Source organism: Zeus faber (assembly GCF_960531495.2).
Source record: "Zeus faber genome assembly, chromosome: 2".
In the NCBI taxonomy this organism is placed as follows: Eukaryota; Metazoa; Chordata; class Actinopteri; order Zeiformes; family Zeidae; genus Zeus; species Zeus faber.
In genome coordinates, this window is record NC_137189.1 from 45094796 (window position 1) to 45118379 (window position 23584).

Below are 23584 nucleotides of genomic sequence, written 5' to 3' on the forward strand. Positions count from 1 at the left end.
CATCCGTCCCTGCCCACAGTGTCCCCGCGGCTGCTGCGGATTGTAGGTCGTCCCCGGGTGCAGGCGGTGGCCCTGACCCCCTCGGTTCCTGGGAGCCAGGAGGTGCTGCCCTCCCTGCAGACGGAGGTGTGGAGCTGGGGCGAGGGCGAGCACGGACAGCTGGGCCACGGGGACAACCTGCCCAGGTAGGACGTCTGATTATGTGCTTTGTGATATACCTGCGAGAGAGATTTGCAGTGTTTCTTTCCGACTTTCACTTGCATACTTAAAACACCAGAGGGCGGAATTTACGGATCCAACTTGGTGTTCATGGCATAGTCATGGAGTCGATCAGAACCCGGATGTTTCGTGCAAGCAGCGGGATAATGGACAGCAATGAAATTGAAATTAATTGGGGGGAAACAAGTCAGAAGAACAACATAATAATAGATATAACGTGCTGCATTATCAAAATGTATTTGAATTGAATTATTATGCAAAATTATTATTATATGCACCTAAAACTATATAAGAAACCGAAACTAATAGCAGAAACTATCAGAAATGGTTATACTTCTAAATGGTTTAACCTAAATTTGATGCTGACACATTTAATGCCAAAGGAATAAAGAAGGAATCTTCCACAACTGTTCCACTTTGTTTAAAAACGTTGCCACTTTGGTGGTGTTTGCCGTAAAAGCTTCATGTGGAATGTGCTTCTGTGCAGACTGCAACCGCTGTGCATCAAGAGCCTCAGCAACAAGGAGGTGGTGCGCGTGGCGGCCGGAGCTCACCACTCGCTGGCTCTCACCGCTCGCTCTCAGGTGAGACGGGGACATGACACATCACGTCATCATTTCAGTCGTCGCAGTTATTCATACACTGATGGATGCAGCCGTCGGGAGGTGGTTAAGTTTCCTTGCTCAAGGACATTGGAGGGTCCCCGACAACTGCCTAACGGTCTCCAGCCAACATATTAAGTGTCTTTCGTAACAACCCTTTGACCCGCCGCAGAGGTCCGCAGCTGGCGATTAACTTTGTTTGTATTACGACTACTTATTAATGTATGTTCATGTAGTACAGAAGGTTTGTGTCCTTGGCAATTCTGGTATTGTGATATAATCTCTTTCCTAGAACATTGTCTTTCATTTTTCGTTTTCATGTCCTGATTAAGGCTAGTTCCTTTTATCGAAACATCGAGGTCACTTACCGTCGATGTCAGAACACTCTGGATCTTTCTCTTAAGTACCGCTGTTGAAGTGAGAGCTGCACACTGCTCCTTCCCGGAGCCTCAAAATTGAGCATCACCCTGACCAAAAATTCTTTTAACATCCAGAGTTCTTTGATTACTTATTTTAGAGTTTCTTTTTTTCCAGAGTTTCTCTCAGAAGTTTAAGAGAGTAATTAAGTCCTTTTTCTTTTTTGAATTGGAGCGTGGCAGACCTCTAAAGCAGCATGATCCGCACCCCGCTTCGTTGCTGCCATGGAATGTTGTTGTCTTTGAGGCATGTGGAACCCAAAAACACAAAATGAATGACGCGATTTCATAACACACGCAATAAATACATGTTCCTTGCGCTATGCAACTGCTTATGGTTATTGTTACAACTAACTGTAATTCAGGAAGATTGTATGAATTTATATCTAAATTGATAGGAATGTTTCTCCTCAGAAGCGTATATTTTGGACATCTAATACACTGCGCTTTGTTTAATCCAATTGTCTACTGGTAATACTTTTAACTAATTATTTTCAGACATAATAAAGCTAATTTAGGTACTCCTCACTTAACAATCTACCTGTTTAACGACTGTTCAGACTTACGACCAGCACTCTGACCAGTCTGTACACTGTGTACAATACCACGACCTCTCAGCGTCAAGCATCTCATCACACATCACCCTTTATATACTATGTACACTTTATACAGTATATACACTATTTATACCATTTATACTATATACACTTTCTATACCAGCCACACCCCCTTACCGTGAAATAACACGGAACTCGCTTATCGACCAATTCACTTAACAATCTTGGTCCACGAACGGAACTCGGTCGTTAAGTGAGGAGTACCTGTACCTGTCACTGTGTGATTTTGTATGGTTTCTGTTACAACTACAATTCAGGAAGACTGTAAACAACATTCTCCGTGTTGACAACTCCTACCTTGTGTTTTTAAGGCGATTATCTCTGCGCTTCTGCGTATGTACAGTCTGTCAGAGTTTGTGTGTTATATTCCTTTCAGTTAAATCAATCGAATAGTCCAGTGAGCAGATTAAATTAAAAACATGCGCAAAGTAATTACATGTGACCAGTGACGTAATGACGCTTGTCTTGACCAATCAGAGCTCTGCAGTGCTATCATGTGACAGTTTCGGGGATGAGAAATGCGATGAAATCCTACAAAAATGGAGCGATTTTAGATCAAACTTGGATGATGGCATGTCGGAACTGCCCCGAATCCAAATTGTATTCATATCCGTGGTTTCGTCGGTTCCACGACATCCATACACCACTGACCTACATTTTTCATGAACAAAAATAATAGGGCTCTCTGCACCCTTTAGGGGCTGGACCCCTAATAAAGAAGGATACATTTGTTATTTTTCCAAGCTTAAATTATTATTATTTTTCAACCATTAAAATGTTGGTTCCCATCATTCTGAATTGGTCATAGCACAATCTCTCTGCTCTGCTGCAGCTTCTCACTGTGCTTCAATGCCTTTTTGAACTGCTGCCACTGCCAAACCATATCCACTCCCACTACTTTTTGCTCGCGATCCCTGCTTATCACCGTACTGTCTGGGCACGTTTTTACAATTTCTGACACTCTGGTGTGAAAGTGTCTTCACTCTCCACCTGTAGTTATTTTATGTCATTATTTTTATATGTATTATTGGGATGTGAATTGGAAGACGCTGACTGCTCTCTTTTCATGTCTGTCTGTTGAACGTTGAAAGTTATACATTTGAACCACTACATGAGCGAAGACCAATAAGTCCTACCAGGAGATTAAAGCGGCTTTATTGTCTGATAAAGATGAATAACACGAGGTGTATTGTGTGTTTTGTGTTTTTGTGTAGGTTTTCTCCTGGGGGAGTAACAGTTCTGGTCAGCTGGGACACATGGAGTCACCCAGTACTGTGCCCCGCCTTGCCAAGGTGAGTATCTATATCTATGTCTATGTCTGTCAGTCTGTGCTATGTGTCTATGTCTGTCAGCTCTGTTAATCTGCCTGTTTCTCTACCTATCCATGTATCCATTATTATTATTGTCGTCTTTCTCCCTTCTCGCTCTCCAGCTGTCGGAGGGGATCAGGGTTTGGGATGTAGGGGCTGGGGAGAAGCACACCCTGTTCCTGGCTGATGGCGACTGCATCCAGCCCATCCTCTACTACAGCGGGCAGCAGTTCAAGGAGGAGGACCCCCCCGGCGGACATCCGGGCGAGCTGCAGGAGGAAGCGGAGGTGGTGGAAGACAAGCCGAGAGCGGGGAGCTACACCCAGCAGCCTGTGCTACTTCCCTTCTGCATGAATGTGAGGACGCGTGGACTTTTGTGTTGAACGTTGATGCCAGGTCTCCTTGTAATACCTGGTACTACACAGCAGGGATTCCTGAGCAAATATCATTTTGCTGTGCACCCCCTGCAATTCCTTAACAGACCCATAGGTGGCCAGGGATCCCAGTTTGGGAACCTATGCTATACAGTATCACCTGTACAGGTACTTTACAGGTGAAGTTAATTTATTTGTGCATACAAGTGCCTCCATCAAAAATGATATTCTGGAGAAAGGCACTTTGTTTTTTTCTTTCCAACTGGTGTCCCAGTAAAAAAATCATTGTTTAGAGTGAACTATAGTCGTGCAGCCCATGTCCTCACAGATTCAATTCAGGGATCTTAGTCTTCTCCTTTGTTTATGTGTGCATGTGGTATGTGGCGTGGGCCTTTGTGCGTGCTGCATGCATGTATTCCAGCTGGGTTACGTCAGTGGTGTGTTTGCGGGGGGCCAGAGGTGCGTTGCTCTGTCCGACCGGAATGTCATGGGCTTCATCGCCAGTCTCCACGAGATCGTCTCGGCCGAGAGGAAGTTTTACTGCAAGCTGTGCAACATCAAGACCCAGATTGTCCACCCCCTGCTAAACCTGGGTATGAAGTTCAAAGTTTAACCACGTCGGCACCTATTTGCAGGCCAGGGGTCCCCTCAATGATTGAGTGACTTAACTCTTTAAATGCGTTATCAGACCCCTTGCAAAGAAAGTTGGTTGATCTAGCTTTTTTGTGTGTGGGTTGTTCCTCCACCAGAGTCGCTGAGCTCCTCCCTGGGGCCGGCATGTTTGGGTCTCCTGCAGGCGTGGGCGGGGCGTTTCAGCCTCCTGTGTCACCTGACAGGGCAGCACTCAGCCAGCCTGTCCGCCAACCTGCGCCGGGGCCGCGATGTCAAGGGCCTGCTCATCTTAGACCATGCCAGCATCTTCCTGGACTCTTACCACGAGTATGTGTTCGTAAAACACGGAGCATTTAAAGCGGATGCCTACAGATTAAAATACACATACAATTAAAGACTTGTTTCAAGTCAGAGCAGTGTGGAGTGCCTGAGGCATCATGACTCTCAGTCTCAGTGAACGGGCCAGGACTGGATTTGATGCCGGTCAGATCCTTAAAGGGGACCTACTCTCCAAGGTCTCTGAGGTCTCCAAAACATGTCATTGACGTTAATTGCTGAAAAAAAACACTGAGATAATGCATTCTAGCCATTGTAACATGCCTGTATAAACCTCCTGTTCCTGATGCTCTGCTTCAGTGTGTGGGTTGCTTTAAATGAAAATACTGCTGCTCCCCCTGCCCACTCTGGAACCGTTAGCTTCAGTTCTGTAAGCCTGTTGTATGAAGTACATAAACCTTCACTAATTTCCTCACCAGTCCACCAAAATGTGTTCCTGAAAAAATTTGAGGCAAGAAATAAGCAATACAGTATCTGAATCTTCACTCATATTAGATCTACAAGACCTAATCTCAAAGTTTGTTCCGACTTTTGTTGCCGTGCTGCAAGCTTGTGGGGGGGCACCGCTCTCTCGGACGTACCGGGACAACGCACGCAGGGATTTTTTTGTTTCATGTAATGAATTAAATACATCTACGATAAAAACACAATTTTTGTTGATTTTGTTTGGAGAAACCCACAGCGGAACACGCACCACAACCTCCAGTCTTATCTTACTTTACTTTACTTTTTACATTTTTTAGGGTGGAGTTTTTTGGTTGTAGCTAGTGTCAGATGGAGGGCGGTTAATTCTATGGAACCCCAACGTGACGTGGGGTCGGGCGACAAATCTGAACGGGTTGTTTCACGGCATGTTTTCTGAAATCGACAGCTAACAAAAAAATGTTGAGTTGTTTTATTTCACGGTGTTAGTCAGACCCACATGTATGTGCACAAGCACTGAAAAAGTGGTGTTTTTCATAATAGGTCCCCTCTAAAGAACGTAATGAACTCATAGACTTGTAGGTGTACAGCATTGCATCTGCGATAAGGCAACGGTTTGTAGCATTAAATGTTTGACTTGGTTCCCTGTTTCCTTTCAAAGTTGTTGACGCGCGGTTCTCATGTAAACTGGAACTTTGATCAGGGTGCTTTTGGAGTGTGGGTACATTTTGATACCATTGTTTATATTTCCTTCTCTCTCTCCCTCCCTCCCTCCCCAGGTACTGTAGTGCAGTGGGTAACTTCCATGTGATGGGTGGCCTCCAGGCCCTGACCAAGCCCTCGCTGTGAGTATGCAGTACTGTTTTTTTTGTAATACATATACACTGTACATAAAATTATTGTTATTATGACTGTTATTAATAATTTGGGGTCCCATCCTCTGGCTTTAGAAGCTTAAACACAACGCGCGGTTCTCTCTTTCCCTATCCACATGCAACCCTCGGCAACTGCAGCGAGTTCTGCGGGAAGAGCCCCGAGCTACTTCACAGGCTGGCAGAGTGCGTGGAGGAGAGCGCTTCTGTAGCCGACCTGCTGGTGGCGCTCTTCTACCTCCCTGTGCGTCACCTCAGCGAGTACGGGCGGCTACTGCTCAAACTGGCCACCTGCTTCGAGGTGGTGAGTCCAGGCCGAAGCCTTTACATTAAAGACAACATTTTATCAGGGTTTTTATCAGGGAAACTTACAGAACTACCGAAGTGTGTGTGTGTGTGTGTGTGTGTGTGTGTGTGTGTGTGTGTGTGTGTGTGTGTGTGTGTGTGTGTGTGTGTGTGTGTGTGTGTGTGTGTGTGTGTGTGTGTGTGTGTGTGTGCGCGCCTGTCTGCAGAGTTCCAGTGAATACCAGCGTCTGCAGGACGGCTGCTCCAAGTTTGAAGCTCTGGCTCTCCAGCTGAAGAAGAGGAGGAAGGAGGCAGAGTACACCTCGCATTTCTGGAAGAGCTTCCCCGGAAAGATGACGGTAGGAAAAGACGGCCTGGAAAATGTCACAATCATCACAATAATCTAAAAGGAGTTTTGGTCTGCGTGCGTGCATGTAGGACTCCCTGCGGAAGCCCCAGCGTCGTCTTATCTGCGAGAGCAGCAACAAGGCTCTGACGCTGCAGAACGCCGGCAGGTTCTCCGTCAACTGGTTCATCCTCTTCAACGACGCCCTGGTGCACGCGCAGGTCAGCACGTGCTCACAAACACACACACACACACACACACACACACACACACACACACACACACACACACACACACACCAAGATACGGTACAATCATACAAAACACACACATACATACACCGATCGGCCACAACATTAAAACAGACCTGCCAACCTGCACACCTTTTGTGTACCAACCACGCAATTCTTGCTCAAGATATGCTGGTACGAAATACCAGTTGAAACTATGCAAAAAATATATACATATTATTGTGATTTAATTACGAAAACAATCGATCAATACACAACAGCACCGTACATGTATTGGGTACTTAAAGGACATCCGTGGGATTGGACGAGATGCTATGACCTCTGGTTCTCTCACCCCTCCCTCTCCTCTCACTCACTCAACATCCACTGATACCCAGCGCATTGAACACAGCAGTACTATCCACCAAGGCGTAGTGCTGCATTGCTGAGGTAAAATAGGGGAGAGTGATAATCAAGCACAAAAATATGACTGTAATGTTTACATATGAAACGTGAGATGCACCGATCGGCCGGTGACCCGAATCGGCTGGTTTTCAGCTGGATGGGCCATGACCGGTAGCTGGCCGATCAGTATCAGATATGTCTGATTCTGTGCTGTTCAAATTTACATGCCCAATACAGTGCTCATGTACTGACTGTACTGGTAAGAATTATTCATCTGTTGCCTGACAATATTCCAAAATTGTGCAGACTGTGTATCTACCTCTGTCACTACAGTGGAGCTTCTGCTCTGGTTGTTCCCAGTGCATGCTCCCATCAGCACAGCTCCATTCTTGATGAAAGGTTCGACTCTTTTTCGAGACTCGGTCCTTGATGAGTCACTCAGTAAAATGAGTCTTTCGATTCGATTCACTTGGTTTAATGCTCGGTGAGCAAAGGAGGACTTCCAGTGAACGAGAATGAGAAGAGTTGGCCATTTAATATTATAACTCTTTTTTTTAAATTTGAGTTGTCCATTCCCCCTTAAAGTGTAATGCATAAACCACCATTTTCTTCTAAGAGATAGGAGAAGGTTAGCCAAGCATTGAAACGATGTCCCGTGTAAGTGCAGTTCACCCTGTTCTGATTGCGGTAGCGGAAAGAGAGAGGGGACGGAGGGAGAGAGCCACTCTTTTGTGTCTTTTGCAGTGTGGCAGGGCACATTTCCGGCTGAAAGGGGCCACTGACGCAGGGAATACCGTTGACATGAAGGGTTGTACTTGGTCTGCAACAGCTGTTTAGGTAGTTAGTACGTGTCGAAGTAACATCCACATGAATGCCAGGACCCATGGTCTCCCAGCACATTATCCAGAGCATCACACTGCCTCCACCAGCTTGCCTTCTTCCCGTAGTGCATCCTGGGGGCATTTTCTCCCCAGGTAAACAACAACACACACACACACACACACACACACACACACCCGGCCATCCACATGACGTAAAACGTGATTCATGAAACCAGGCCACCTTCTTACCATTGTTCCATGGTCCAGTTCTGATGCTCACCTGCCCATTGGATCCGCTTTCGGCAGTGGACAGCATGGGCACTCTGACCGGTCTGTGGCTACGCAACCCCATACGCAGTAAGGTGCGATGCAATGTGTTCTGACACCTTTCTTTCATAGCCAACATTAACTTTTCAACAGTTTGTGCCACAGTAGCACTTCTGTTGGACTAGATGGGCTAGCCTTTGTTCCCCACATGCATTTATGAGTCTTGGGCGCCTGTGACCCTGTCTCTAGTCTACCAGTTGTCCTTCCTTGGATCACTTTTTGGAGGTATTTACCAATGCATACCGAGAACACCCCAAAAGACCTGCCGTTTTGGAGATACTCTGACCCACTCGTCTAGCATCACAATTTAGCCCTTGCTTCGCTATTTTTCCTCAACTTCAACAGCTGACTGTTCACTTGCCGCCTAATATATCCCACCCCTTGACAGGTAACATTGGAACGAGATGATCAGTGTTATTCACTTAAACTGTCAGCTGATCTGTATACAGAACGCATTCAGAAATACACAATATCAACCCTAACCCCTTCGGGGTAAAAAAATAATAATAAAATGCAGACATTTTTATTTAGCCCACTTGCACTGAAAGCCATAAATCTGCTGGCTATGTTCCATATTGGCATCATGCGGGAACAGGAGCCCATCTCCATGTTCCGTAAAAGTTGTTCATCAAAAAATGAATATAAAATCAACTCTAGAAGTAGTATAATTTCCGGCAAATTGCTGGAACGGCTGTGAATGGAAGTGTGTGGGAATGGAAGCAGTTGCATTCCGGTAAAGTAGGGGTGGAGCCCAATCCAAATAAAGTACATATAGTGGTGTTTTATTAATATTTATTTCGTACAAATATTTAAAAAATGATTTGTTTTCGTGAAAAAATGCAAAGACAAGAAACTGAAACAACGTCCAGTCCTTACGGAGACAGGACTTTATATTCTTCAATTTTCCTCTTAAAAATGCCACTCAGACCACAGACGTTCCTCTTAGAGTTAGGGGTGCAGTTTGTGGACATCAGGCACAAAAGCACTTCGCTTGCCCCCCAGCTGCACGGCAGCACGGCCGAGCCAGAGGGAGTGAGCGGACAGGGAGAGGTAGAGCAGGTGGGGAACGTTCATTCTCTGGAGGTAGAGATCGTAGGACAGGTTGAAAATGATCACACTGGTTTAATAACTTTGGGTTTTTGGGTTATTTTGCCGGGGACGGGGGCTCTGTCCCCTCTCAGTCCGCGGGGCGGGGAGCTGGGGAGCAAAGTGCTGGTCTAAAAACCGATTCTGTTGTCTAGTCTCCATGATATTAGACACCTCTCATGCGTTACATAATGTATCCGTGACAGTCGTACGGAACTTGTCCGTAAAGGAGGCTACTGTGGGAAGGGCTACCTACTGCCTTTGCCGGATATTTTTTACTCAGCAATGTTACGGATCCCATGTGGGAAAGGGGCTTTAGTAAGCGCACAGACATACAATTTTTGCAAACCACGTACAATACGTGGTTTCAAGTTTGACGCCACCCGCTCATTCCAGGATTTCTCTTTTTTATTATTTACTATTTTCTACATTGTAGACTAATAGTTAAGACATCAAAACGATAAAAATACATATATTAAGACTGTATTAAGACTGCAAAAGTGTCATCAAGGACATGGGTGGCTACATTGAAGAATCCTAAATCTAAAATGTATCTTGTTTATTTGTTTTAACACTTTTGGTTACTACATTATTGCATATGTGTTATTCCATAGTTTAAATGTCTTCACTATTACTCTAAAATGTAGAAAATAGCCAAAATCAAGAAAAAACCTTGATTGAGTGGGAGTCTTAACTTTTGACTGGTACTCTATAAAGATGCACGTCTTTATACATTTGTATGTGCACACAAACATACAGTACAAACACACACACATTCACACTTGTGGAAATCCACCAAAACACACAGACTTTAGTCACAGACATAGTCCAACACACATACATTTGTGACACTGTCAGTATTTCAAGCATTTGTGTGTGTGTTTATCTCTGTGCTGCCAGGGCGTGGTGCCTTATAAGAGTCTTGTAAGTATGCAGTATGTATGCAGTATGCCAGTGACTGTAGCACAGTGCCCCCGTCCTTATCCTCGTCCAGGGCTGAAATTGTGTGTGCTGAGTGGAGAAGGGGGCTGAAACTCAATTTGATGCTGGTAGAGCCCTTTCTAAAATGATGATGTCATTTCAAAGGATAGGGAATGACTGCTGTAGTCATTCTCATCAGATACATAAGCTGCTGTTTGCATCTGTAGATCAACTCCCGAAAGTCAATAAAACTAATCTACAAGAACTTACTTGGTGGTGTTGAGAAAGACATTCCTCTCCATGATGTATAAGTATAAAAAGTGTTCTTACTGGGATTGCTTACTGGGGGGGGGGGGGGGGCTAGCTAGCTTGAAGTTGCTCCTTACATCCCATAATAGCTTTCCTTACCTCTCCCTCCCTCCCTGTCTCTGTTCTAGTTCTCCACCCACCACGTCTTCCCGCTGGCCACACTGTGGGTGGAGCCCATCACAGAGGACAGCACTTGCCCGTGAGTCAGTCAAAATGAAAAAGACATAAAGGAAATACAGTAACAATGTTTCACACAGTTCACCCTGGATAAATACTACTAAATACATACTGTATGTCTGCTAGGGGTGTCACGATTCTGATTCCAAATTCTCCTCCGGCGTTTCACTGTGTGCACAAGTGAGAGTGATCCTTTGACCAGAATGTCCTGTAGTTCAGGTAGTGCAGGTCGAAATGAGGCTTTAACTACCAGCGTATCCCTCTGGCAAAAATAGCAGTTTTTCTGTTCTTATTTTTGGTGAGTAACTTAAAAGAAGTGTAATGAGTAACTTACTGTTTATTATTCTAAAGTCTAGTTTTGCTAAAGCTCTTCACCGTTTGGGTGTGTTGTTTAAATATTCTCATATTTGTGTTATTATTTATAATTTTTAATATTCAAATAAAAGTTACTTATTAAGAAATAAGTATTTTTCTTAACTTAGCAAGACTTGATAAGTCTTAACAGTGGCATAGCCGTCAGTGCTGAATTGTTTTTTTTTTAATCGGAAATCAAATCGAATGGTGACACCCCTAATGTCCACACATTTTAATGTGCGTGTGTGCGTGTGTAGGTATGGGCTGAAGGTGATTTCACCAGAGGAGACCTTCACCCTCCTGGCCTGCTCCCCCATGGAGAAGGTAGGCGAGCGGCTCCTTCTATTTGTCCCTCGAAAGTCTGCTTCACATCCAATGTGTGATCGTATCCCACAGTCCGCTGCTGTGGCTGTCAGACGAACCGTGTCTCAGTTTGGCATCACAAAATAATGTCAGGGAGAAGGGGAGAGCTGTTTATTTTCCAGGACAACAGCGAGTTGTTTGCTCAGCTGGACATTTACCACATTCATGAATGAGAGTTTAATATTTCCTTCATATAGTGTTTGCAAAGTGTGGGGAAAAAAAATCGAAAATACACACAATTCACTTGCATAAAAAGAGATGTATTGATAGTGAATCTGGTGACATCCTACGTTACTAATGGGATTATTTTGAAATAGTTCAAGATCAAGAGATTATTTGTCACATACATAAACATACGGTCATACATATGCAGTGAAATGTCATGACACCCGGTGATTACGCACAATAAGCTCTAAAAATACTAAAATCTGCGTAAAATACATGACTTCGTTTTAAACCCAGTTCCAATAGAAAAACTTGACTGAATGCAAATTTCTATAGGAATGAATGGACTTGCGGTTTCATTCCTTACATGTTTAATTTCTGCGGTGGAGAAATGAAACATGAGCTCGCAGATCAGTCTGGTTCCCAGGCTAGGCTTAAGTCACATATGGAGAAGAAACATATACAGAAATTTAATTCCAAGCAGACCATGTTTTGTTGTGAAATAATGATCCACAGGTATTTAAAGCTAACTTTTAAGCACTTGTTGCTTTGATGCACAGAGTTCAGCCCGAGTGTCGGTCTCATCGCTGACAGAAAAGAACAATTTTTAAAACGTATTTCTTTCTTGAATTTGATGTTGCTTGTGTAATACTGTACATGTGCACGTGTGTTTACATACCAGGCGAAGTGGCTGCGCTCCATAAATCAGGCTGTGGAGCAGGCGCTGAACGGGGCGGGGCAGGACACCTCCTCACTGGGCTCAGGGGCGGGGCAGAGGGCAGAGCCTCCCATCTCTAGGACCGCCTCCTACACCTTCTACAAGGACAGCCGACTGAAGGAGGCCACGTACGAGGGCCGCTGGCTGGCCGGCAAGCCCAACGGCAGGTCAGCCGACCCCTGCCCTGTGAAATAAATGAACTCAACCTGGAAAATCTTTCGAGTTCAAGTTTTCTCTTCCACGTCCTTTTTCGCATTAAGCTACATTAAGCAATATGAAAATTGAAATTGACTTGGAGGACTCCCCGTGATGTGAAGGGTCGCTAAGTACCGCTACATGTGCTTTTCAGCGGACTGTTTTACTTTCAAAGCTCCATCAGGGCGAACATAAATATAAGATAAGTCGTGTTTCTAACTTTTAAATCCCCCCTGCTGGTGTTCCCCGTGCCACACAGGGGGGTGTTGAAATGGCCTGACGGGAGGATCTACACCGGGTCCTTTAAGAACGGACTGGAGGACGGGTGAGTAGAGGTCCTCAGAACCCGCAGTGGTACTGTCACCAGTATGTCGAAGTGATCCACTTTTTCTTTTTTTTTTAATATAAACAGAAAGTACAGCGTTGCATTTATACCTTGACCTTTAACCAAATTATATATTTGCAGACAGCTATGAACAATGTGAGCCTCTTTCTAATTTGTGTGTGTGTGTGTGTGTGTGTGTGTGTGTGTGTGTGTGTGTGTGTGTGTGTGTGTGTGTGTGTGTGTGTGTGTGTGTGTGTGTGTGTGTGTGTGTGTGTGTGTGTGCGTGCGTGCGTGCGTGCGTGCGTGCGTGCGTGTGTGTGTCAACGTGCTCCTGAAATGTGCGTGCGTGGAGCTTTGGCGAATTCACCGCCCCCAACAAACTGCTGAACAAGAACGATCTGTACCAAGGGCACTGGAGAGAGGGGAAAATGCACGGCCTGGGAACATACAGGTGTGTTCCGCGTCGTTGCTGCCAGAGCGCTCACCAAATATGCACGTGCTGCACATGCACAACTTTTACTCTGATTCGCTACAGCTGTCTTGCACTTGTATCTGATTGAATTTAGAAACCGGCGCTTAAATTCGAGGTTGCTCCAACGGCCGATGTGTGTTTTCTCGCTCCCCCCCCCCAGGTACGCCAGTGGGGAGGTGTACGAGGGAGCTTTCCGGGATGGCGTGCGGCACGGACACGGCATGCTTCGCACCGGCAAGCTTAACTCCTCCTCGCCCAGCGTCTTCATCGGCCAGTGGGTAAATGACAGGAAGACGGGCTACGGGGTGTTTGATGACATCACCAAGTAAGAAGACCCCCCCCCATACACACACACACACACACTTTATTTCAAATACCCTGATCTTAAAAAATAAAAAAAAAAACAAGGTCTGACATGATCACATATGCATACTTAAATATCAGGATTCACTGTTTCACAATATAATCAGGGTACAGCTGTTTTAATTTGAACTCCATCATTGTTATGAGCAATGTGGAACGTTCTTTTTTTTATTATTATTATTTTTTTTTAATGATTTATGGTTTTATCAAGGTTTTCTGTTTTTAACACAGTGAAAACATACAATGTTCAAAAAGGAAAAACATATATAGTAAAATATACTAAGATAATAACAGACAAGATAATAAAAATAATAACAGCAGAAGAAATAAAATCATCCCTATCATCATTTCACCTGTAATGCAGTCAGTAAATATATCTTGTAAGCATCTATTGTACTAACCCCACGTTCATGTCATCTACACTTATTTACTTATTTATTTACTTACTTATATTTATTTACTTTTTCTTACTTAAAACGCTGTGGAGCCCTATAAATGTTTTTTGGCTACAGCTGGGCATTATTTCAAAATATAGCATCTATATGGTCAATACTGTACATGTTTTTTTATCATCTTAGTTTGTGGTTTCGCTAACAGCGTATAGTCAGCGCCCCCCTGGTTTTGTTATTCAAATCGTAACATGATAAAATATTTCCAGAATCTCTTTCTCTTTTCTCTCGTAGTAGCTCTATTTCTTTCTACGCAAAGGAAACATGAACTTTAGCATGAACGTTATCAGGCTGAACCCTGGAAACGACATCGATAATGTCAAGGAAATGCTCATCTAATCCAGCATGGTTGGAAAAGTAGATGACAATGAGATTAGTAATAGATAAATAGATACAGTATATATATACACAGTAAATAACAGATATACTGATATAAATAACAGACAATGATATTAAGATGACCTATTTTAATTCATAAAAGATCACATTGAAGATTGATATTTGTTTTGCGTGAAGTCCCTGAAAAAGGAAAGAAAATAGCGCTTAGAGCAACATTACGTGACTTTTTTACCTTAAAGAAACCACGGGAAGTCTCACTTTCACTGCGCCGCAGGGTTTGTCTCACCCCGAGCCGATCCGCCAGGCCAAGCACATCCGGTCCCTACGCTGGCAGCAGGGGGTTGATCCCCGTACCCCCTCAGTCCGTGGCTGTGGGAAGCGGGGAAGTCCGTGCAAGGGCCGCTGTAACCTAGGTGTACATCATATTTGGGTTTGTAACATAGACTGTTATCGAAAGGTGACCGATGAGGTTCTAATTTGTCCGGTAAAATGAATTATTTGCCCACACCGGATCCAGTTTTACGACAGCGGTGTAAAAGTGCTATTGCACTCAGAAACTGTAGGGGCGGCAAATTCCCAATACCAAAAGTTACATAGTGCTGCTTTAAAAAAGGGCTTGAATTTTGTTGTGCAATGCCAGAATGAACAATGAGCGCCTTCCTCCTTGGCAGGGGGGAGAAGTACATGGGCATGTGGCAGGACCACCAGCGCCAGGGCACCGGGGTGATCGTCACCCAGTTCGGCCTCTACTACGAAGGAGCCTTCAGGGACAACAAGATGGCGGTGACTGCCACACACAAATAGCAACTCTTGTCCACGTGCGCAAATGTGGTCGCTGTCCAACACCCCGCCTCTCTCTCTGTCTGTCTCCCATTTCCGGTCTGTCTCCGGCTGTCTCTCAGGGAATCGGGGTCCTTGTGTCAGAAGACGACACGACATACGAGGGGGAGTTCTCTGAGGACTGGACTCTCAACGGGAAGGTGAACAGCACACACGTGCACACTAGCCCTGAACAAATGGAATATCTCAGGGAACTTTTAGGGAAATGTACACAAGAATATTGAGGCAGGTAAGTAGATATGTTCTTTATATATTCATAGAATCAACAGTTACAAAGTGCTTTACAAAATAGAACAAAAGATACAGACCCAATTAAGATGGCATTGGATTAAACACAGATGAAATGCATGTTAAAGTAACTAAAACAACAACAAAATCTGCGATATCTGCTTAATGTTCCGTACATCATTTTAGACGACAAAATTTAGTAACCTAACTTTGCCTAGGCTTTAGAAAACAGCATTTTATCGCCTGGTTCTCTTACTTTCACGGTTTTCACGGTCTCGTAGTCCAATGTGCTCTGTTTATTTGTTTGACAAAAAGTTCTTGTTCATTTAAATAAAGGTATTTACTCAATAAAATAATTAAACTACCATGAAATGGAACATTTTTATTAAAGAACAAATGTAGGGATTCTGATGTTTTGCCAATGATTTGGCAGCCCACGTGCAGTAACCCTGATGACCACAAGGGAGCGCACGGCGCACAGGTTGAAAAGCCTTACTGTAGATGCAGTATAATTACAAAAGGCAGAGTGGTAAAGCTCAGGTATCATGGCGGCGACTACTCAAAATTACCTCGCGTTGTCTATGTGTACATGTATAAAAAAAAAATATATATATATATAAACACACATATATATATATATACGCAGATAAAGAGAAGCATACATACACACCCACATACCTGCTCAGAAGTGTGTGTGTGTTTGGCGTCAGGGTGTGTTGACTCTGGCGAATGGCGACTATCTGGAAGGTTCCTTCAGCGGAGAGTGGGGCTCCAGCCTCAAGATCAGCGGCTCCTACTTCAAACCAAACCTCTACCACGGTGACAAGGACAAGAGCCACGCCATGTAAGGCCGAGACGGAGAGAGTGTCCCAGCTGGTTTTTGTGCATTCGTTTGTTTTGTTTGTTTTTATGTAGTGTCTGTGTGTGTCTGTGTGTGTCTGTGTGTGTCTGTGTGTGTCTGTGCGCTTGTGAGTGTATTTTTCAACTGATGGTAAAAAATCCTCCAAAATGGCCAAAATGTGTTGCAGTCAGCATATGGCGTTAGTATTTTCCTTTAAGTATTCTTGCTAACGGGTACGAATATGACAATTTGTAGAAGAAATAAAATAAATCATCAAATTAATTTATCAGTTGCTATTAACAATAATTGATCCTGTGCATACTATCACATTTTGTATAAACTGATATATATTTATATATGTATATATCTGACAATTTCTGTTTTGTATTTTTTTGGCTGTTTGTTTGTATATATTGACAGAATTATTATATACTTCTTTTAAATTTTACTTTACTTCCTTACTTTTAACTTCTATTTAATTTAATTTTTTATATATTATTATTTTTTAAATGGTCATCGTCTGTCGTGAAACACTCCAACCCACACCAAAACAAATGTAAATGTACCTGGCTGAATTACTGATTCAAATTCTAATCACTTGTAAATAATTATTCACTGTCACGTGTGTGTGTGTGTGTGTGTGTGTGTGTGTGTGTGTGTGTGTGTGTGTGTGTGTGTGTGTGTGTGTGTGTGTGTGTGTGTGTGTGTGTGTGTGTGTGTGTGTGTGTGTGTGTGCGCATGCGCTCCAGTAAGCTGGGCAGTGTGTGTGTGCGTGCGGAGGCCAAGTGGCAGGCTGTGTTTGAGGAGTGCTGGAGGCGTCTGGGCTGTGAAGGTCCCGGACAGGGAGAGAACTGCCGAGCGTGGGAAAACATCGCTGTGGACCTCACCACCGGCCGGAGACGCATCCAGGACAGGTGACAATGCAATTAACTGAGACGTTAACATCACAGTAAATAAGGTGCAAAATTATTATTTTTTTGCAGGTTATGCAAACTTAAAGATATCTTGAATTAGCTTAATGTGTTGACAAAAAAAATAAAAAATAACCTAAACGTCACTTTTCATCAAATAGAGTGTATCATGCAGGGCTCTTGCCAGGTCCTCGATGTGCTTGAATTTCGTCCCCCAAAATTTAAGTCCCGCAATACCTTGAAAACAGCCCCTTTTGTCCCGAAGTGCTTGGAAAGTCTTTGGAAAAAAAAAAGGCGATAATTTAAAAGACTTAGTTTATATCATATTTTAATTAATAAAGATCACATTGAAAAGTGATTATATTTGTTTTGCGTGAAGTCTTTGTTAATGGACAAAAAAATGGTACTTAAAAAAGTACTTGAAAGACCTTGAATTTAATTTTGGGATTCCAGAGGGAATCCCTGATCGTGTGCATCACGTGCACACTGCACACCCCAGCCTATTTCGTCTCTAATTTGATACATATTCTGTTCAAGCCACGAGACATTGAATTCCTTATTTTAATCTGGGTTCTGACATGGTCCCAGCCCAGAGGTTTTGTCCCGCACCCACAGCCGGGCGCTGGAGAGCTTGGAGGTTATCCCACAACACGCCGGGCCCGTTACCATGGAGAGGTACCACACCCTCCGCAACTACCTCCTCAAGGTAAGATGCCGTCCCATTTTGTTTCGGCAACTTAGCAATTTCCTGCTTCCCCCCTCAAATACCCCTCAAGTCAAGTGGGTGTGAGGGAATGGCAGCTTGGATAACCATACCATCTCTTTTATCAAGTACCATGGACTGTGGAATCAAAGTGCCATAGAACAGATTTAAATAGCCAGAAAATGTAAAATGCTAAAATAATAGACTTTTTGGCAGCCGCACACGTTGACAGAAAGTAAACCTGTGGCCTATCTGGTACAATCTGTTAAAGGCCTATGCAGGGCAGACATGGAGTGGTTTCAGTTACAGGACAATGGCTCTTACACTAATCCTCCTCTGTAACAGATGGACACGCACACACACACACACACACACACACACACACACACACACACACACTCAAATGAAGTCACAGAGTCAAAATGTGCAGTTTATGCTTATTTTTTTCTTATTTTTGATTACTGTATAGTCATAAGTTAATCCAACAGTTAAATCTCTACAGCCCAAACAAGCTTAAGCAGATAAGCTTTTTATTTTATTTATTTTTAACCCAACTCACAGTTTTAGGTTCAGGTCATGCAGCAACTTGTTGACTTTGCACATCCCTCAGGTTTTCTATCGTCCTCAATATCCTTTCAACCAAAAAGGTCCTTGATCAAGGCATTGCATCCTTTACTGCTCCCAATGTGCAACTTGCCACTCGGCATCCTCCACCATCGGTTAAAAAAAGTGTGTGTGTGTGCGTGTGTGCGTGTGTGTGCGTGTGCGTGTGCGTGTGCGTGTGCGTGTGCGTGTGTGTGTGTGTGTGTGTGTGTGTCCCGCTCCCCCAGGCTTGTGACACCCCCCTCCACCCTCTGGGCCGGTTGGTGGAGACCCTGGTGGCGGTGTACAGGATGACCTACGTGGGGGTGGGGGCCAACCGACGGCTGCTGCCTCAAGCGGTCAACGAGATCAAGTCCTATCTATACCGCATCTTCCAGATTGTCAGGTAGAAAACCGTCGCACTGCGTTCAACTACGGTCTGTACGTTAAGCTGCAATATGCCGTAAACATAATAGTTGAAATGGTTTGGCTTTTATTGTATTTGACATTGATACGTATTTGACTTTTCTGACTAATGGAGCCGACTGCCCAGGCCCTGTTACATACAACATTGAGGACATTTGATTTCTTATCTTCTTAAATCCTTTTTTTTTTTTTTTTCCATTGAATATGAAAGAACACATCCCACGTCGTAGGACTATTAAAATTAGTTCATCTATGTCGGTCACACCTGTTTTTAGTTTATATTTCTCTCTGTCTCCAGGTTCCTGTTCCCTGATCTACCAGAGGAGGGCGGCATCATCCCAGAGCCCTCCACAGACGTCCAGGACAAGCGGGGGTCCGACTCCAACGACGCCCCGCTGGATTCGCCCAAACCTGCGTAAGGAGTTGGCACCTTTTCTAGTAAAAGATAGACAATCATCCTGCCGTCGTACAGTTTTGTTGGGCACAGACTTTTTCATCAATACTTTATTAATGGGAGAATGTCATTCCCTTGTTGAAGACCGCAGGTTTTTTTGCATAGTTTCCTTTTAAACAGGTGTCTAGGGACATAAATCCGGGGTTCTTCACAGGTCCTTGAGCTACTTGGAAGTGTTTGAATTTCGACCTTAGAAATTGAAGGACTGGAAGGACTTTTGTTGCTGTTTGACTTTAAGTGGAGAATCAGAGCTTCAAATCAAGGTGCCACTTGTGCGAATCAAGCAAATATTTTGAAAGCTATGGCTTGTTAATGATGAGGGTGCTTTTATAAAACATGTATATTCTTACTGTTAAATAAAAGCTTTGTTAAAAGTAAAGACTTTGTGTGTCGATGACGATGTTCAACATTCTCAATAAACACAAGGACAATGCAGAGATTGCACTGTTCAGCAGGGTGTCAAGTGGCCATGTGGCAAGCAGCCATGTGCCTCTGTTGGTCCTCCATTCTGGGAGCTGGCTGAATGAAGCCAAGTGTGGGGAAAACGTTTAGGGTAATTATCTCAGAAGGACAGTTGGCCGCACCCTCATCATTAACATAGTCATAGATTTAAAAATGAATTTAATCAAGATCACATTGAAAATTGATTATTTGTTTTGTGGAAAGTCCTTGGAAATGAAAAAAACAAGTGCTTAAAAAAAGTACTTGGAAGTCCTTGAATTTCATTTTGTAATGCCAGATGGAACCCTGTTGATCTCACTCAATACCTAAGTACATTATCTAATCAAGTAAGATAAAGGTGAAAGGGATATTTCAAAAAGATGTATTGTTATTTGCGAGTACATTAGAAATTTGAACTGAGGTCCTGGTCCACTTTAATGAAATCCATTTAAAGACAATAAAGAAATGTATACTCTATCTAATCTAATAATTAACAGCCCCCCAAATCCCCCCCAGGCGCGTGGTGAGTAGCTCCGCTCTGCTGCTGCCGGTGCTGTTACCACGCCTCTACCCGCCCCTCTTCACGCTTTACGCCCTGGACAAGGAGAAGGAGGACGACCTCTACTGGGAGTGTGTCCTGCGACTCAACAAGCAGCCAGACCTGGCGCTGCTCGCCTTCCTAGGGGTCCAGCGGTACGACCGGCCAAGTCGATGCACGATGCAGTCAATAAATTGCCATTTGGAACTTCTGTGGAACATTGGAATGTTCCCGATCTCAATTTAAGTCCATATAGTTAGTTAGTTAGTTCCTCCCGTTCCCTCTGGAACATTGGGCGACGAGCCCCCACCATTTGCTCCTTACCAGAATGGCCTCTTCTCGTCGTTTCCGTAACATGCTTTTTTTTACGGGGTGAGGTTGTTAACCCCACGCCCAACCCCCAACCTGGAGGACTGAGTGCTGACTTACCCGTGTCACAAAGGCATTATTATAATCATTATTATTGCTATCATTATTATATATTTACAATAATAATAATAATAAGTTTGAGCCGTTCCGTCAGTAATCCGTCTATAGAAGAGGTATTGTTTATATATAGCATGTTCTGTATAGTAACACATTACACACACACACACACACACACACACACACACACACACACACACACACGCGCGCACTATATACATACTGCCAAGAGAATTATTCAATGTGCATTTTTAAGTAGGCTAACTTGAAGCTACCTCATTGTTTTCAGTAAGTGCTGTATGTAGATTGATTCTCCCTTTATGGATATTTGATGGCCTTTTTGGGGGGTGTCAATGCTTTTCACATATTAGTCAGAAGTGCGTGTAAGAGACTTTTATATTGTTCATGAAAGCAATAAAAGCCACTCCAGCGCCCAAAAAAAAAGGAAAATCGTCCTTTTCTGCAAAGTGACCCATTGCTTTAAATATGCACACAGAGCACACATACTAGTTTTTAGCCATTTACATGATGAGTAATAGTTTAAAAGTCCCTGTGAAGTCACTCCCGAGATTTGTTACTCAACACATTATACATGTTAAAAAGTAATTACTGAAAACATGTAAAAAGACTGAATGATGTCACACCATGCGTAATTAGCGCCCATGCATAAGGGTGTGTTACAGGTCACACAGGTGATGTTATGAGTTTATTAACAATGGGAAAAATTCCTCACTGTAGCATCCCTACTCAGAACACATATTTATTGTTGCTTTTCAGGGACTTTAAATTACTTGTATCTAAGAACACAAACTAGCTACGACGCTCTGTGTTTCTGTTCTGTACAAACACATTATCTGGTGTGTGCCGTGTGTACTTCTGTCATGACCTCAGTTTGTTTTGTGTTTGCAGGTGAATCCCAAGTGACTTCTTACCAAATTTTTTTGCGTTTGTTTTCCTCAGGAAGTTTTGGCCGATCTCTATCCCCGTTTCCATGCCTCTGCTGGGGGAGGGTCAGCAGGTAACTTCATAAAAATAACAACAAAAGTAAACTAAAAACGCAAAAAGGAGATACTTATATACTAAAGTTTGCGGGCTATAACGGAGTCTTTTCAATGCTTTTCAAATGCTTGTATTGAAAATGTGATGCTTTCTTTCCGTGCCATCTTATATTTCTATACACAGTTCCCGTTTTCATGAGGTCCCAGACATCAGATGACTGTTCTTCATGAGATGATACAAGTGTCACAAAACCTTCAGCACATATATTATACTTGTGGCCATGTCATAGTGTTAGAGATGGATCCTGCTTGATGGGCCCTTCGTTGTGTTGTTTCTTTTTTGGTTTTTTTTTTCGTATATTCTGCTGAAGGCCTCCCACAATCTGACAGTTTTTTTTTTTTTTGCCTGAACATTTCCCTCAGATCCTGGCTAGCACCAAGGACGCCTGCTTTGCCTCTGCCGTGGAAACCCTCCAGCAGATCAGGTAAGTCGCTGCTCGCTCACTTTGGACAGTTGTCCAGTATTTACTCGCCCAATATGCATGAATTGCAGTTTAGGCTTTTGATGTGGTTCTGTAATATGTTGTGTTATGTGTTTTGTTCTTCCGTTTGCCTTTTAACAAGCATATGAGCATATACACCGATCTGCTACGACATTATAACCACTGACAGGTGAAGTGAATAACATTGATCATCTTGTTCCAATGGTACCTGTTAAGGGGTGGGATATATATGGCAGCAAGTGAACAGTCAGTTCTTGAAGTTGATGTGTTGGAAGCAAGAAAAATGGGTAAAGGAAAGGATCTGAGCCACTTTGACAAGGGCCAAATTGTGATGGCTAGACGACTGGGTCAGAGCATCTCCAAAAAGGCAGGTCTTGTGGGGTGTTCCCCCTATGCAGTGGTTAGTACCTACCAAGAGTGGTCAAAGGAAGGACAACGAAAGAACCATAGGCGCCTAAGGCTCATTGATGCATGTGAAGAGCGAAGGCTAGCCCGTCTGGTCCTGCTGAAAAAGTTAATGCTGGCTATGATAGAAAGGTGTCAGAACACACAGTGCATCGCAGCTTGCTGCGTATGGGCCTGTGTAGCCGCAGATTGGTCGGAGTGCCCATGCTGTCCACGGCCGACAATGGGCATGTGAGTGTCAGAACTGGACCTTGGAGCAATGGAAGAAGGTCTGGCCTGGTCTGATGAATCACGTTTTCTTTTACATCATGTAGACGGCCGGGTGCGTGTGCGTCGTTTACCTTGGGGAAGAGATGGCACTATGGGATGCACTATGGTGAGAAGGCGAGTCAGTGGAGGCAGTGTGATGCTCTCGGTAATGTTCTGCTTGGGAAACCCTGTGGAAATCTTGGCATTCATATGGATAGTACTTTGATACCTGCCACCTACCTAAACATTGTTGTAGATAAAGTACAACCCTTCATTGCAACGATATTCCCTGATGGCCTGGCTTCTTTCATCAGGTTAATGCACCATGCCACACTGCAATAATTGTTCAGGAATCATGACAAAGAGTTCAAGGTGTTGACTTGGCCTCCAAATTCCCCCGATCTCAGTCCGATTTAGCCTCTGTGGGATGTGCTGGAACAACAAGCCCGATCCATGGGGCCCCACCTCGCAACTTACAGGACTTAAAGGATCTGCTGCTAATGTCTTAGTGCCAGATACCACAGGACACCTTCAGAGGTCTTGTGGAGAATGCCTCGACGGGTCAGAGCTGTTTTGGTGGCACTAGGGGGAAATACATAATATAAGCC

At 43.8% G+C, this 23584-nt stretch overlaps 1 protein-coding gene across 1 annotated transcript in view; it reads left to right on the forward strand.

The window, feature by feature from the left end:
- Positions 1 to 23584, forward strand: part of als2b (alsin Rho guanine nucleotide exchange factor ALS2 b) — a 37335-nt gene that overhangs the window by 9143 nt on the left and 4608 nt on the right. The window contains exons 6-32 of the mRNA XM_080024155.1: positions 20 to 185; positions 707 to 803; positions 3069 to 3146; positions 3287 to 3520; positions 3960 to 4131; positions 4288 to 4477; positions 5689 to 5754; positions 5923 to 6085; positions 6294 to 6425; positions 6505 to 6633; positions 10182 to 10205; positions 10640 to 10710; positions 11300 to 11366; positions 12253 to 12455; positions 12743 to 12808; positions 13161 to 13259; positions 13441 to 13605; positions 15103 to 15214; positions 15334 to 15411; positions 16210 to 16343; positions 17090 to 17254; positions 17840 to 17957; positions 18785 to 18942; positions 19261 to 19377; positions 20374 to 20550; positions 21782 to 21839; positions 22243 to 22304. Coding sequence (XP_079880281.1) covers positions 20 to 185; positions 707 to 803; positions 3069 to 3146; positions 3287 to 3520; positions 3960 to 4131; positions 4288 to 4477; positions 5689 to 5754; positions 5923 to 6085; positions 6294 to 6425; positions 6505 to 6633; positions 10182 to 10205; positions 10640 to 10710; positions 11300 to 11366; positions 12253 to 12455; positions 12743 to 12808; positions 13161 to 13259; positions 13441 to 13605; positions 15103 to 15214; positions 15334 to 15411; positions 16210 to 16343; positions 17090 to 17254; positions 17840 to 17957; positions 18785 to 18942; positions 19261 to 19377; positions 20374 to 20550; positions 21782 to 21839; positions 22243 to 22304 — 3301 coding nt within the window. The remainder of the gene's footprint in view (positions 1 to 19; positions 186 to 706; positions 804 to 3068; positions 3147 to 3286; positions 3521 to 3959; positions 4132 to 4287; positions 4478 to 5688; positions 5755 to 5922; positions 6086 to 6293; positions 6426 to 6504; positions 6634 to 10181; positions 10206 to 10639; positions 10711 to 11299; positions 11367 to 12252; positions 12456 to 12742; positions 12809 to 13160; positions 13260 to 13440; positions 13606 to 15102; positions 15215 to 15333; positions 15412 to 16209; positions 16344 to 17089; positions 17255 to 17839; positions 17958 to 18784; positions 18943 to 19260; positions 19378 to 20373; positions 20551 to 21781; positions 21840 to 22242; positions 22305 to 23584) is intronic.